This window comes from Parambassis ranga, chromosome 2, assembly GCF_900634625.1.
Source record: "Parambassis ranga chromosome 2, fParRan2.1, whole genome shotgun sequence".
Classification (NCBI taxonomy): Eukaryota; Metazoa; Chordata; class Actinopteri; family Ambassidae; genus Parambassis; species Parambassis ranga.
Window position 1 is genome coordinate 28826071 of NC_041023.1, and position 13343 is coordinate 28839413.

Sequence of the window (13343 nt, forward strand, 5' to 3'; positions counted from 1 at the left end):
ACAGAAGCATTTAGGACTTAAAGTAAAGCAATACTTCAGTGTATTTAAATCTCATTTTAAGTCCTAATTATGTAATGAAAAATATAAAAAACAATATTTAAAAAAACTGTTATAGGCTGTTATGAGTTTCCTAAAACGTCATCAGGAAATACAAACACGCAAACTAAGCTAACATATTAGCAAGTTACAAGCGTAAAGTAAACAAACAAACAAATTTGCTTACCTCACTGCCCGTGTAATTCAGAAAAGAGGTGGAAGCCAGACGAGTCTTTATTGTTGCACATTTTGGTCCCGTAACAAACAGCCTTTACTTTAACAGCATCATCTTCCATTAAAAGGTAACGTTTGGAGCGCAGGTAATAATGATCCTACCCCCCACAGTGGCTGGAGAACATTAGTTCCGCTTGAAAAAATAGACAGGCACTCATTGAATTATCTTTTTTCTTTTTAAATATTATTATCAGAATGTAAGATATTATTACATTTTCTTACTCAAAACTACTTTATGAACGTCATACATTGTGACTGACTCTGATGGCAGGTACACACTTTTTTCTAACCTATTTCATCCAGATTTGTGCTCATATAGTTTAAGGATTTGGTTTATTCTGTGTGGAGATATAGCATTGGGCTATAACAATAATGTAAGTGGAATTACATGCGTAGTAGTCTACACAATTAACATTTCCATCACATTTTCACACTGGTTGCTTACTATATTTTGTTATAGAGCTGCCAGTTTGATGCGTGAATTATTGACTAATAAATAATAAATCAAAGAAAATAAATAAATAATGTTTGATTTGTTTTAATCATGGCTGCCAACAGTGTATTTAGTGTGGGATGAAAGGATGTATCATAGTAGAATATTTGTCATATCTGTCAATTGTAATGATACATTTGACCCAACCTATCTGAAAATGTGTCCTGCTTCTTCTCTTCTGAGTCTGCTGTCACTATTCAGTGATTCAGCATAGTGATTCAGACGGTTTTAAACCATGCAGAGAGAAGCAGGCTGTTATCTCTGTGCCCCAGAAAGACCACTGATATCTCTGTTTTGCACACATAAACACACACACACACATACAACTACAACCTACAGAGACATGCTGACACTTACAGCAATCATAAAGTGCAAACACACTGTGTTAAAGGCACACTGCTTGGATACAAACACACACACACAACACTGCACACAGATCCTCTTAGCCAAGCACCCCCGCCAGAGCTGCACCAAAAAGACTCCAGAAGAGATAAGTGAGATGGCCTATATTTCATTCAAGAGACTTTTTGTGGTTGCATCAACAACTACCCCATATCACACATACACATACACATACTTTCTGTCCTCACAGCTGTGATGGAAAAAAAAGTGCTCAGCTCTTGTAAGTGAAAAGGTGTTACTCTCCTCTCTGTGTTTTAGCAGAGCAGTGCCCCACTGTGGTCATCCAGGTGTACTGCAGGCGTTTTTCAGCTGTATCTGTATAAGACATCTCACATTTAACATCCTGTATATGAAGCTTTATGCTATATGCTGTATAATGTGTGTTTGTTTGGTGTGCCCTTTCTTCTCACTATGTTTTTTTAAAATTTGAATGGTTTTCTTTACCCTAGTTTAAAAAAACATGTGGTGTTATCAGATGCACAACAAGGATGCACAAATAGGCAATCGAAAGAGGAAGCAGTCAGAGATACCATCAGTGTGAGTGTGAGTTATTGCTCCTCCTCACCTACTGCATAAACAGAATAAAATGTGAATATATGATTTCTAACAGAGGCATGTCTATCCATCATTCCCTTCATTCTATGTGCAGGTGATGGGGGATTTATTAAATGTGATGAGAGATGGTGGATTAGTTTACTCTATTTCTTTTACAAATGAGTTTAGCTGGTCGAGCATAACATCAGTGTAATCTACTGTAATTATCATTAATGACTCGTAATTAAACAGCGTCAGGACGTCGCAGGGGGACGTGAGCTCAATTACTAAACCGCGTCAGAGCCAAACTACCAGTCTCCACAGCAGCTACACAGCCATGCTGCATTCAGGGCTGCTGGGAATTTATACAATTCATTCTCTTTTACCTAAAACATCTGAACTCCTGCCTTATTTAGACTATACATTATTTATATGAGCAGCATTATTGGTTGTTTCAATAAGGAACACTAAAGATAAGTATGCTTTGATGCGAGCAGCTAAACCTAAACAGAACATTAGTTTGTTTACAGGAAACTCCCACAGATTATCGGTCAGCGTCTTTCACTGGAAAGAGTCCTTGAATGCAGCAGCCACAATACGGTTGCATGAGATGCAGCCGCAGCTCTCTTCACTGCGCGGCCGCACCGGAACACTGAAGAAAACGATGTGTAGGAAGAGGACAGCTGATTCTCTCCAGACAGAGTGACTGACTCATCATGGCCAGTCGATGGCGAGACGGTCCTCGCGAGGACTCCAGTGGCCTAAAAGCCCACCATCAAGAAGAACCGTGCAGGAAGCCCGGGGATGCGGCGGAGTCGCTGGGGGAGCTGCCGCGATGGATGCGGCTGTACTTCTACGGGATGCACGGCGTGACCCTGGATGTCCTGCTCTCATCCTTGCAGGGGGTTTTAAATTACAGGGACCCTAAACTGGTGGGCTTCTCCTCTCCGTATCTGTGCGTCATGCATTCACTGGCCCACTTTGCGCTGGAGAAGATGTACTCACAGAAGAGTTGCTTCAGAGGTCGGCCTGTGGTGTTTCATCTTGTTTTTTACCCCTCAATCTACATCGGGCTGCAGATCCTGATCGGGAACATCAACACTCTGACGGAGCAGGTGAGGGTGGTCTCTGGGACGCAGCTGGCAGTGCACTACATCCTGGCTCTGTATTTCTCTCAGGTGTTCCACAGAGGACTGGCGCGGCTGCAATATCAGAGAGACATCAGACAGGAGGACAGCTTTAACGGTCAGAGACCTCCTCACGGTCTCCCGGGTTTTGCGCGTTTCTTATTCTTCGGGATGCACGGCTTCCTGGACGAGGTGCTTTTCACGTCTATCTTCAACCTGGTGGAGAAGTCTGACCGGACCCTGAGCGGCCACACGTCCCTGTGGTCCTTCCTGATGTATGGCAGCTGCAGCTTCGTAGTGGAGAGGCTCTACATCCATCTGCACTTCAGCCGGGGGTGGGGGACGTGGCGGCGGCTCCCCCTCTACATCTGCTTCGTCTACACCTGGGAGTTCTCCTGGGGTCTGGTCCTAAGGCAGTTTGACGCCTGCTCCTGGGACTACTCCCACTATCCACATAATTTTATGGGTCTCATCACCCTCCTGTACCTGCCTGGATGGGTCTGCCTGAGTCTCTACCAGGACGTGTTGTCCAACGTCCTGCTGAGAATCAAGTGCACCAAAGACGGAAATGAGTGGGGTGGGGAGGAAGCGAAGAAAAAACTACTATAATTTTTTTAAGGATTTGGGTGATCAAATGAGGAAAATCTGCACATATTTATTTAAAATTGATTTGATAGGAAGTATATTTGTGGCTCAAGTTATGTTTTTGTTTTTTGTTGTTTTTTTTGTAATGTAAAATACAGTAATAATAACCACTTTTTTTACTGATCACAGTCATCCGCATGCTTTAACTGTAGCTCATACCTGCATGATCAAATAACAAATCAAAGATCTTAAAGGTTCATGGTTAAAACATGAAATTCCAACTACCGGTAATATTCCAATGTCAGTATTTTCAACTTTAGTGAAAATGACCCCTGAATACTGCATAACACATGTCTGAGATAAACCCAGTAATACATGTAGCAAATGGAAAAAAATAAGAACCTGTAGCTCAATGGATGTGGAGGAGCCAAGTGAGATTTTACTGTGAATTTTTCATGAACCAAACATTGCTGGAGTGCCTTCCTGTGAGTCAGCCAGGCTCAAAGAAACAAGACCACGTGTCCGCAGGGCTCCTCTGCTCAGTCTGTAGATGAGAGGTCAGATATGATGATTACACTACCTTATGCTTGTGGCATACATTTTATTAGAATCAATTGTTAGAATATTTAGAAGTGATTGATTCAAATTGTCAACAACAAAAAATGTGTAAACATATACTTACCACCTTACACTGTGGCCAACTTGGCAGCTATACTGATGTTTACTGGGAGTAAATTTGTACAAACCTAAGATTTTCCATGGCCGGATAACTGTACTTTTTTTTTAAATCATACTTTATGTTTGTGTTGTGAACTACTTTTGTTTTTAAAGAAAAGACCAAACCCTTCTTAGAGAGAGTGTGAAAGGTTGAAATAAAATTAAACAAAGATGAAATGGCATGTGCTGTACGATTTTAATTAAATCTACAATTTTACCATGGTACAACTGGTATTCATTCACTTATATATATAAAAAAGTGTCCATAAAACAAGCACAAATGATGGAAACACACCGAGTCCATCCACTACACCACTAGCTAGAAGTAACACAGCTACCACACAGAGCTGGTCTGCTTACATAGCTCAAGACCCTGACCTGTTGTCTAATATAGTAAAACATTTGGATTATGAGTAACTTGGTCTGTGAGTGTTTTTTAAGATTTGTAGTACATTTCAACTTGATAAATGAGCGATGTCTCAGTACAAGTTGTGTGTGTACGGTTTGTCTGTCGAGTGTTACAGCTGAGTGTGTGGTTCTTCTCTCTCTCTCTCGCTGTCTCCCATGGTCTCAGTCAACGTGCCTTATTCATATCATGCGTAAACTGTATAATACAGCATTATGTGTACATTGGTATACAAATTACAAGCATGTTAGCAGAACGAATTCTGCCCACAAACCAAGGTGTCTATATATACATATAGATCTTACCATAATATTACAACAATGTTTCAGCATCATGTGTTGTGTAATTTGGATGTCTGTAGACTCATTTCCACACATACCACTTCCTCGTACCCACTATATTTTCTTCCTTGTTGACATGTTATCATGGTGAATTAAACACAGGGAGTTGTTGCAGTGTGTGTTTGTATGTACTAATAACATGATACCTGAAGTTTATGTGAATAAGTGTTACCAGTGAAACCTACATTATATCTAGCTTTTCAATGCCTCCATGACACCTTGGTGATCACTATGGCATACGCAAACAGATACATTCAGACACCAACACATTTTCTTCCCAGAGGACTCTGACTGAATACCCAAATGAATTCTACTGCACACCTTAATGGCAATACAGTAAACTAACTTGTCTGTATAAAGCCTCATTAGCACTCTAAATCAGTACTGGCATGGTTTAATCCCTATTGAAAAAGGAAGTGAGATACCCATTCGCAGTAATAATATTCACTGAAAATGTACAGTGCTTAACATTTTCTAGAGTGAAAATTTTGGTTTTACTTAAGCTTCGTCTATTTAGGATTGTGTGGCACTAAGCAAGAACCAAACACTGTTGCAGTCTCTCTTTTTTTGCAAAATGTATTTACATATGCAGTCAAATTATATACAAATGCTTGCTGCGAATAACACCGGACATCCCAGGCGGATAATACAACTCTGATATGGCATGGTGTTTGTATTTTACCACGGATCATTTGTTTACTGATTTTAAAATATATGATGTAATGCTTACTGAGCTGCGCACCTGTGATTGTTGGCAGTGAATTTGATTGATCAGAATCCAGCCTTGAATGGAAATGAATGGTCATTGAGCTACATTTCTCACCATTTATCCATAAGAATATATTAATCAAAGTTGTTTATGAATAATCATTACTTGAGTCCACCTGATCAATCAGTACATAAGGTTTTTGATTCATGTGACCATAATAACCTGGTTTTAAAAAAATGATTTTTGAGAAAAATTAAAGAATATTTAAAACAGTTACTGTAACTACATATAAACACTTCTGCACACACGCACTATTTTCAGTGTAAAAAGTTACATGGTTGCAGTTGTACAGTTGGCTATTGACATTAAAGTTAGCTTAAATCCTACTAATCCTACTAACTGACTATTTTGTTTTTTTAGTTAAACTTGTAAGTTATTACACTTAGTTAGTTAGTTACATTTAGTTTTGTAATACTGGCCTGTTGTGTATCATCTAATGCACCTTTGCTCAGAGTGTAGGGCTTCTAGTACAGCCCTTGTTTCTTGCTAAACATCAGGGCCTTGGCAAGTTCTCTGTACGTCCTGGGAGTGCAGTTCAGTCCTTTGTAGCACTGACAGGTGAACCTCCGGCTTAAAGTCTTCAGCTCTGCCAAGGTTGGCCTTCCTAGAACAAGATAGCGTTTCTGAATACGAATGACCCTGAAGTTGACAGGGTTCAGGTGGAGGTAGTGATTGGACTTGTAGTTTTTTCGGACACAGCGGCCATTCCGGCGGCACAGGAAGTCGCTGCAGAGCTGGGCGGCTGCTGTGACGTTGGTGATATAAGGGTTGAGGGTGGAGGTGAGGTAGGACGAGAGGGCTTTACAAGAAATCTGAGGAAAAGCCCACACAAAAAGGTAGATAACTGTTCAGCTAAGACCGAGCCTTTCTTCTGATGCTAACTTCTTGTGCCAAGCTGTTGCCATTTCTACTATGATATCACAGAAGCAATAGTGGTATCAATCTTTAGCTTTAAACTATTTTGTATTTCCATAAGAATGTATTAAGTCAAAATCAAATTTCATTGTAAGAACATCCATTAACTTGAATTTACATGGTGACAGCAGACATTAACCACCCAGCTATCATCAAGCTGATTCTAGTTTCCCTGCCGTGGGTTAAATAATGTGGTTGCAGTACCAACCAGCAGGTGTTGTCAGTCAGTCACAGAGATGAGCAGCTTCCAGTATCATCTAACTGAACAGTTTGTCTTTGTCTGTCACTGACATGTCTTTCTGCTGTCCAGTGGAGGTCTGCGGTGTTATGTTACCTGGTCATCATAGTCAGCGCTGGCACCCCACAGAACAGCTCCAGATGCTCCCACTGCCGCACTCTCCCCGATGGTGCTCACTAAATCCCCCTGGACACAAATGGTTAAGCATGTGCACTTTTTGTTCAGCACACATAAAAAGACAATGGCTACTGCTCAATTTAATACACAGTAAGATATAAATACACATCACACAAGGTGAGAGGAGAGGATAAGGATTACACCATCAGGCGGGAGTTACCACCTGAGGAGGTTGTTGTTACACCAAAGAAACCAAACTCCCCTGAAAACTGGACCTCTGGCCTGGAAACACTTCACTACTGGGATCTAAGAAGTAACCTAAGCTGAATCCAATCTACTCAAGTGTGCAGTCACTTCCTATAATGAGTTCCTTCAAAAGATATAATCTGTTTAAACAGTGAATTTTGAAAGATTAGTTGATGTCTCCTTGCTCTAAAATATTCTATTCTATTTTTAAATAAAAATGACTCTTCCCTACCAGGCTGAGCAAGCGCCTGTTCTGATCAACAAAGACGGGTCGGGTGTAAACAAACACGGGTGCGGTGCCGCTCCATCTGGCCAGGGAGGACACTCTCAAAGCTTCTTGGACACGGTTTCTCACCATCAGGGCAGCTTTGGGACTGTCTGCCAGTGAGGCCTGAAAAAAACGGGGCAACAAAATTACTTGGGAAAAAAAAACAGCACAGATGGCTCATCTGTTAAGAGAGACGTCACTAACCTGCAGGTACACAGAGGGGTAAAGAGCAGTGCTGGACTCCCACAGCCAGAGCAGCTCATCGTTCTGTCTCCTCACCTCCTTGGAGCATTGACCTGTGTAGTCAGGGTCCTCCCAGCCATAGTTGTAACAGTTTGGAAACAGATAAAAGCCCCAGAGATAGTTGGGTCTCATGGCTCTGCCTAAGGTCAGCACCCCTGACATGAAATTCCTGGCTGCATTCTGGAAAGGAGGAAAGAAAGAAGGACGTAACAGACTTACAGACTTTTTTTAACGAATCCTCACACAGTTACCTGGAACTGTTTCTTGGCCCTTTCTGTGGCCTCCTCTACTCTGAGGGAGCCATTTGTCTGCATGGCATAGGTCACTGACAAAGTCTGATAGATTCTCTTAGGCCCCCAGTTTCTTTCCCACAGGGGACGCCATTCCTCCCAGTCGATCACAGCCAACCCTCTCGTAGTCCTGGAAAGACGGAGGGAGGTGAAGAAGGCAAATGCTGCAAAGCTAAAATAAATAATTTGATTTTTCTAACCCTTCTTACTTGGATGGTATGTAGTAGTCAATATCTGCTCTGGCCTTGTTCATACTGGCTTTCAAGTTTCCTCTCTGAGGGACACCACCATAAAACTCTTCTCCGCTCATGAGGTCTACATGTGGGTAAAGACCCAGTCGGTCTGTGTAGAACAAAGACAAAAACTGGCCCGGAACCTGCAGCGGAAATGATACAAAGTTATTCCAACCCCTACATTTTGAAATTTACCTCAAAGAAATGTGTTTCACAAAAGGGACACAAGCAATTTTTGTGCCAGGCTGTAAACATGATTATTTGTCTATTAAATGCGGGCATATTAACATGCAGGTCTAGGAGGATTGACTCACATTTGGAGCCAGCCTCAAGTGGCCATTCAAGGAACTGCAGTGTTGCTTTGAAATACTCGCTTACCTTAGCTGGGTTGGCCACTCCTTTAAATGCAGATGTGTCCAGTGAGATGTTGTACCTGTTACACACTAGATCAGGGATGTTCCAAGTCACAAAGAAAGGCTGATGCTCAAACAGCGGGGTTGTGGTGTCGGGCAGAGGTAGTCCAGTCTGGTAAGAGGTTGGTGGTTGTGCAGGCAAGCTATTATCGAGAGGTGTGGGTGATGTTTTGGAAAGGGAAGATGGTTTGACTGGAGACAGAGGTTTATGTAAAGTGTTTTCAGATGAAGAGGTTGAGCTGAAGAGAGGATGTAGTGAAGCCGATGAATGAGGAGGTTGAGATTTTGCAAGTTGAAAATAAACGTTTGCAGGATATAGAGACAGTTTGGAAGGAGGAGGGATTTTGTTTAACGAAGGAGTCATAGTTTTATGGGAGTGAGTCAAATGTTTGCAGGGGCGAAGAACTGAATGTTTTACAGGATGAAGATGAAGCAGATTACAATGACTCATAGAGGATTTTTTGCCAAAGTGTTGAATTTTTGTATAGGTTATGGGAACTGTTTGGTTGAAGGGTAACAATTTTGTAGCATTGGAAATGATAGCTAAAATTGATTCGTTGGTGTCACCAAGAGGAAGGATCAGAGTTTTTGGTGTCTTGTGGGCAGCTAATGCAAGAGCAGGCCAGAGAGAAACAGTTACAAACGTGACCAAAGATAGAGACAGAGGGGGAAGTAAAGACTGGGTGAATATGAGAAGCAGCAGCACACAGCTTGTGCTCTTCTGTGTGACTGAAACCATCCTCTAACCTGGCTTCTAATCAGAAGAGACAGAAAAACAGGATTCGTTTACAAACTTCTTCAAAATTGTTATATTGTAATCTGGCCCAAATTTCTCTTATCTGCAATAAGCTTCTTCACTATTTTTTGGCTACCATGATGACACAATATAGTCTCATAGAGAGCACAGGTTGCTCTCTGTCACACTAACACCTACGGCTAACTTAGAGTCCCCAGTTAACCTAACATGCACATCTTTGGTATGTGGGAGGAAGCTGAAGTACCCATAGCCTTCTTGCTGTGAGGTGTGCTGCCCTAATAACAGATTATTAAGATAAAAATTTGACCACTACTGTCATTACCTGATTGATCCAAACGTTTGTTCTACCTGTCTGAATTTATGCAATTTCTATACTCCAATATAGGCTAATTTAATGGACAGTCTTCCAGTTTTCTGCCTTAATATCCTCAGGTTTTTGGACAATTGTCAAGTCCAACTAGAAATTCAGTCCCATAACAAATGTCAACTCTTGCATAAATCAAATATTTTTCAGGTAACAGCATACAAATCTCCTGGAATTTCATACCTCATTTCAGACTCAAATCAAGATAAAGATGCTCAAACCTGACACACAGACTTCCATAAGAAAGAGACACAATACCTTGACATGCCTTCAGCTGTCCTGTCCCAGCATACGATGTGTTGACTTGACCCTATGAGGAGGATATGATGGAGGCAGAGCACGTGGACGGAGAGCTTAAGGAAGAGGAGGAGAAGCATAGCTGTATGTAGCATGTTGCTGTCTGTTATTTGTCACTAAAAAAACATCTTGTTTTGATCACATTCTGCCAAGTTTGACTCGGGCTGAGGGCGGAAGACACACCAGGGTGTGAGGTTATATAGCGTGCACCGCAGGGCGTCAGTAGCTCGGACTGTGCTGGTTTTAATGGGATGACAAATAATAACTATAATGCAGAAAAAGGGATAAAGATTTGAAATTCATCCACCAATACCGAGAAGCAACAGATCAACAGGAAATGTGTGTACGCATCAACTTTCGCTCCACTTTTTCTGCTCCATAAAGGATTTGAACAAGCTGATTGTACAAAAACATTGCATAACATGCTAATGCTATCTGTCTGCCACCAAAATCCTTAGGAGACAGGAAGGTCTGGCACCCATGTGGCAAAGGAGCATGTTGTGTAGTGATGATATTAATGAGAGCTCATCTTTTTTCTATGAGAGCTTAAATGTCAAAACATGGAAAAAACAGTCTCACACACAAACATCACTATTAACTGCACTTTTCTCCTCCGTGTTCCAAGTTTTTCTCTCATATTATATAAAGAAACTGTTTATTATATACTGTATGTGTTTATGAGTCTGGTCAGGCACAAGTAAAGCAGCCATTTGGTGGTGGTTTCACATGTCAGTGACACAGTGCAAACACTGGGACACTGACCTTACTTGTTGCTTTAAAAAAGGTGTGTACCGTAGTTGTGTGTCATTTGTCATGACCACAGTGTGCAATGATGCAACAAGATTATTCTAGAAATAAAACTAGGTGTAAGTAAAACAAGTCAAAGAATTAAAGGCTAGATTAGATCAGGTCAGATTAGATTAGATTAGATTAGATTAGATTAGATTAGATTAGATTAGATTAGATTAGATTAGATTAGATTAGCACTTTAACTAGGATTAATTAACAACTTAAATGCAGTCCATTCAACACTGTCCAGAATGTGTGTTTGTTGTATTCATGAACTAATATCACATGCAGGTTTCCCTGTCTTCATCTCTTACTGTCATCCTTGACTGTGACAGATTTCAGGTGTGAGGTGTGGGTTACACACTGGAAAACAGAAGAAATACAACTACCCCTTGTCATGAAATGAAGCAAGCTAATGTGGAAGATGTCCTCAATCCAAGGCATCCAAGGCTGGTTATTGCCAAAGAACAGCACACTGTTTCAAAGGAAGTCCCAGCCAATGAGCCCTATAGTACATACAGTTCTGCTAATGCTGCATTAGCTGCTTTTTTTTCGTCCTAAACAATGACACTGCTGTGCAGCACACATTGGGACATGGGACCTCATGTCTCACATGATTCTTTGTGATTCATCTCTGTATGTAGCCTAATAAAATAGCTTTGAATGCCTTGTAATGGCAGGTGTAATCTTATTTTGTATGTGCCACATCAGTGATATACCTTGTGGTTCATTGCTGCCATCTTGTGGATTTGCATATTAATGATGCCATAAAAAGTTCAGATTCATGCTATTTTATCAGTATGGCATTGACAGAGAGTTTTTTCCCCAGATAAAAGGCATATAAACATCATAATGTGTAACAGTATATTTAAAGCAGCCAAGATTTCTGTGGCTATTTAGTCAATTGGCATTTTCTTAGTAACTTTTTTCTGTAACTCAGTACGTGTGTATGTGTTGTTCTTTTATTAACAAAGCAAAATGTGGCACACCACAATACCTGTCTTTTTTGTAAAGTGTTTGTTTCACTGACTCTGACGTGATATTCCCAAAAATGTACATTGACATGTGGAAAGGCCAAATGCATTAAATATTCATGAAGAGGGCTGCAGGGAATGTCTTTCTCTAGAATCCAAAATACAATATTCATGTTGTCTTCCCCTTGTTCTCTCATAACCTCTTTATGCTGTGAAAAGTGGGTCAAATGAATGTTGTGAGGGAAGCCCCAGACGTGCTGTGCTGTCACCAGGTACAAATAACCCCCAAAACACACAGAGTATTAACAGTTACTATCCACACAAAAACCACCACTGCAAACCCATATGGATATGCTGAGAAGACACCTCATGCTCACACCTCACACATTCTTGCTAGCATTACTCAGAAATGTCAGTTAGGTGTCTTACACAAGCAGCAGTGTCTGTTCTCAGTTCACTCCTGTCATTGCACATACCAACTATTAGCTGTCACTAAAATTTTGTGAATAGTGTATCTGTGTCTCTCTCAGCATGTAAATGGATGCAGAGTTTATCCCTTACTCACATAATGACACACTCACATGATGGGAAAATTTGGGCATTTTACATTGAATTAAAAAAAGAAGTTTCAGGCATCAAAAGGAACCGAAGCCATCGAAGTTCTCTTTAATTTACAGTTAAGTAAGAAAGTAGAGGGTTATCTTTGCATTGGGGGTTTTGTAGTCACCATCAACCATCATCATGAAACCCCAAACGATCTCCAGTAAATACTTTACTTTCTTTTCCACTCCTCTTTCTGACTCAAAAACACCAGTCACTGCATAGGGATCAGAACTAGTCATTTGTAACGCTTACTAAACTGGGCCTAGGTGGAGTAGAGCTGAGTTTCCTCAGGTGTTCCTCTACCTGTCAGTCAGGTTTGACAGGTTAGGCAAGACTCTGGTGGAAGAGCAGGGAGTCAGGCCGTAACCAAGTGGAAGAGCATGGAAGTAAACAGCATGTGAAGAAGAACAGGCATTTTAACTGAAAGCACAAATAGGGATTAGAACAAGAACAAAGTCTGTATGTGGCCATAAGTGTTTTCATGTATAACTGCCTAATCTATGGCACACTGTATTAAGTGCAGTACCAATCCTTTACTGGAACACTATCACTTCTGTTTACCTAGTGATGTAATGTCCCAAAGATATTTTTGTAACTCTGAAATAAGCTTATTTTTTACACCCATGAGGCAAACGGTTGATTGATAATGAGGATTCAGTAAGCTAACACAGGGAGTGTTCCTTCACCAGGACACCACTCAAGCACCAAAGTCCACAGTGGTGATGGCTGCCATCTAAGAACTCATCCACCAGCTGCCATCCAATGAAGATGAAGAATAAGCTAAGTGGTTGCCACTTTGAAAGTGTAACCATCACTGGACCACTCCATGATGGTCTATGACACCAATTTCTATAAAGGTGGACTCTGTAGCCTTACAATCCACTGGATTAAGTGTGCAAAAGTACAAGACTGGTGTTGATTTCTAAAACTGGCTCCTTCTAGCTAATGAAAA

The 13343-nt window shown here is 41.0% G+C and overlaps 2 protein-coding genes across 2 annotated transcripts; one reads left to right on the top strand and one right to left on the bottom strand.

The window, feature by feature from the left end:
* The first annotated feature begins 2415 nt into the window (after nucleotides 1-2415).
* On the top strand, nucleotides 2416-3435 carry tmem229a (transmembrane protein 229A). The gene has a single exon (XM_028419057.1). It carries the CDS (start codon nucleotides 2416-2418, stop codon nucleotides 3433-3435), a length of 1020 nt encoding a protein of 339 aa, XP_028274858.1.
* A 2673-nt stretch (nucleotides 3436-6108) lies between these two features.
* LOC114444475 (hyaluronidase-5-like) lies at nucleotides 6109-11554 on the bottom strand. Its single transcript, XM_028419069.1, has 8 exons — nucleotides 11534-11554; nucleotides 8573-8719; nucleotides 8171-8337; nucleotides 7923-8091; nucleotides 7633-7851; nucleotides 7393-7551; nucleotides 6894-6983; nucleotides 6109-6456 (listed from the first exon to the last, which is right to left on the bottom strand). Exons 1-8 carry the CDS (start codon nucleotides 11552-11554, stop codon nucleotides 6109-6111), a joined length of 1320 nt encoding a protein of 439 aa, XP_028274870.1.
* Nucleotides 11555-13343: the final 1789 nt, after the last annotated feature.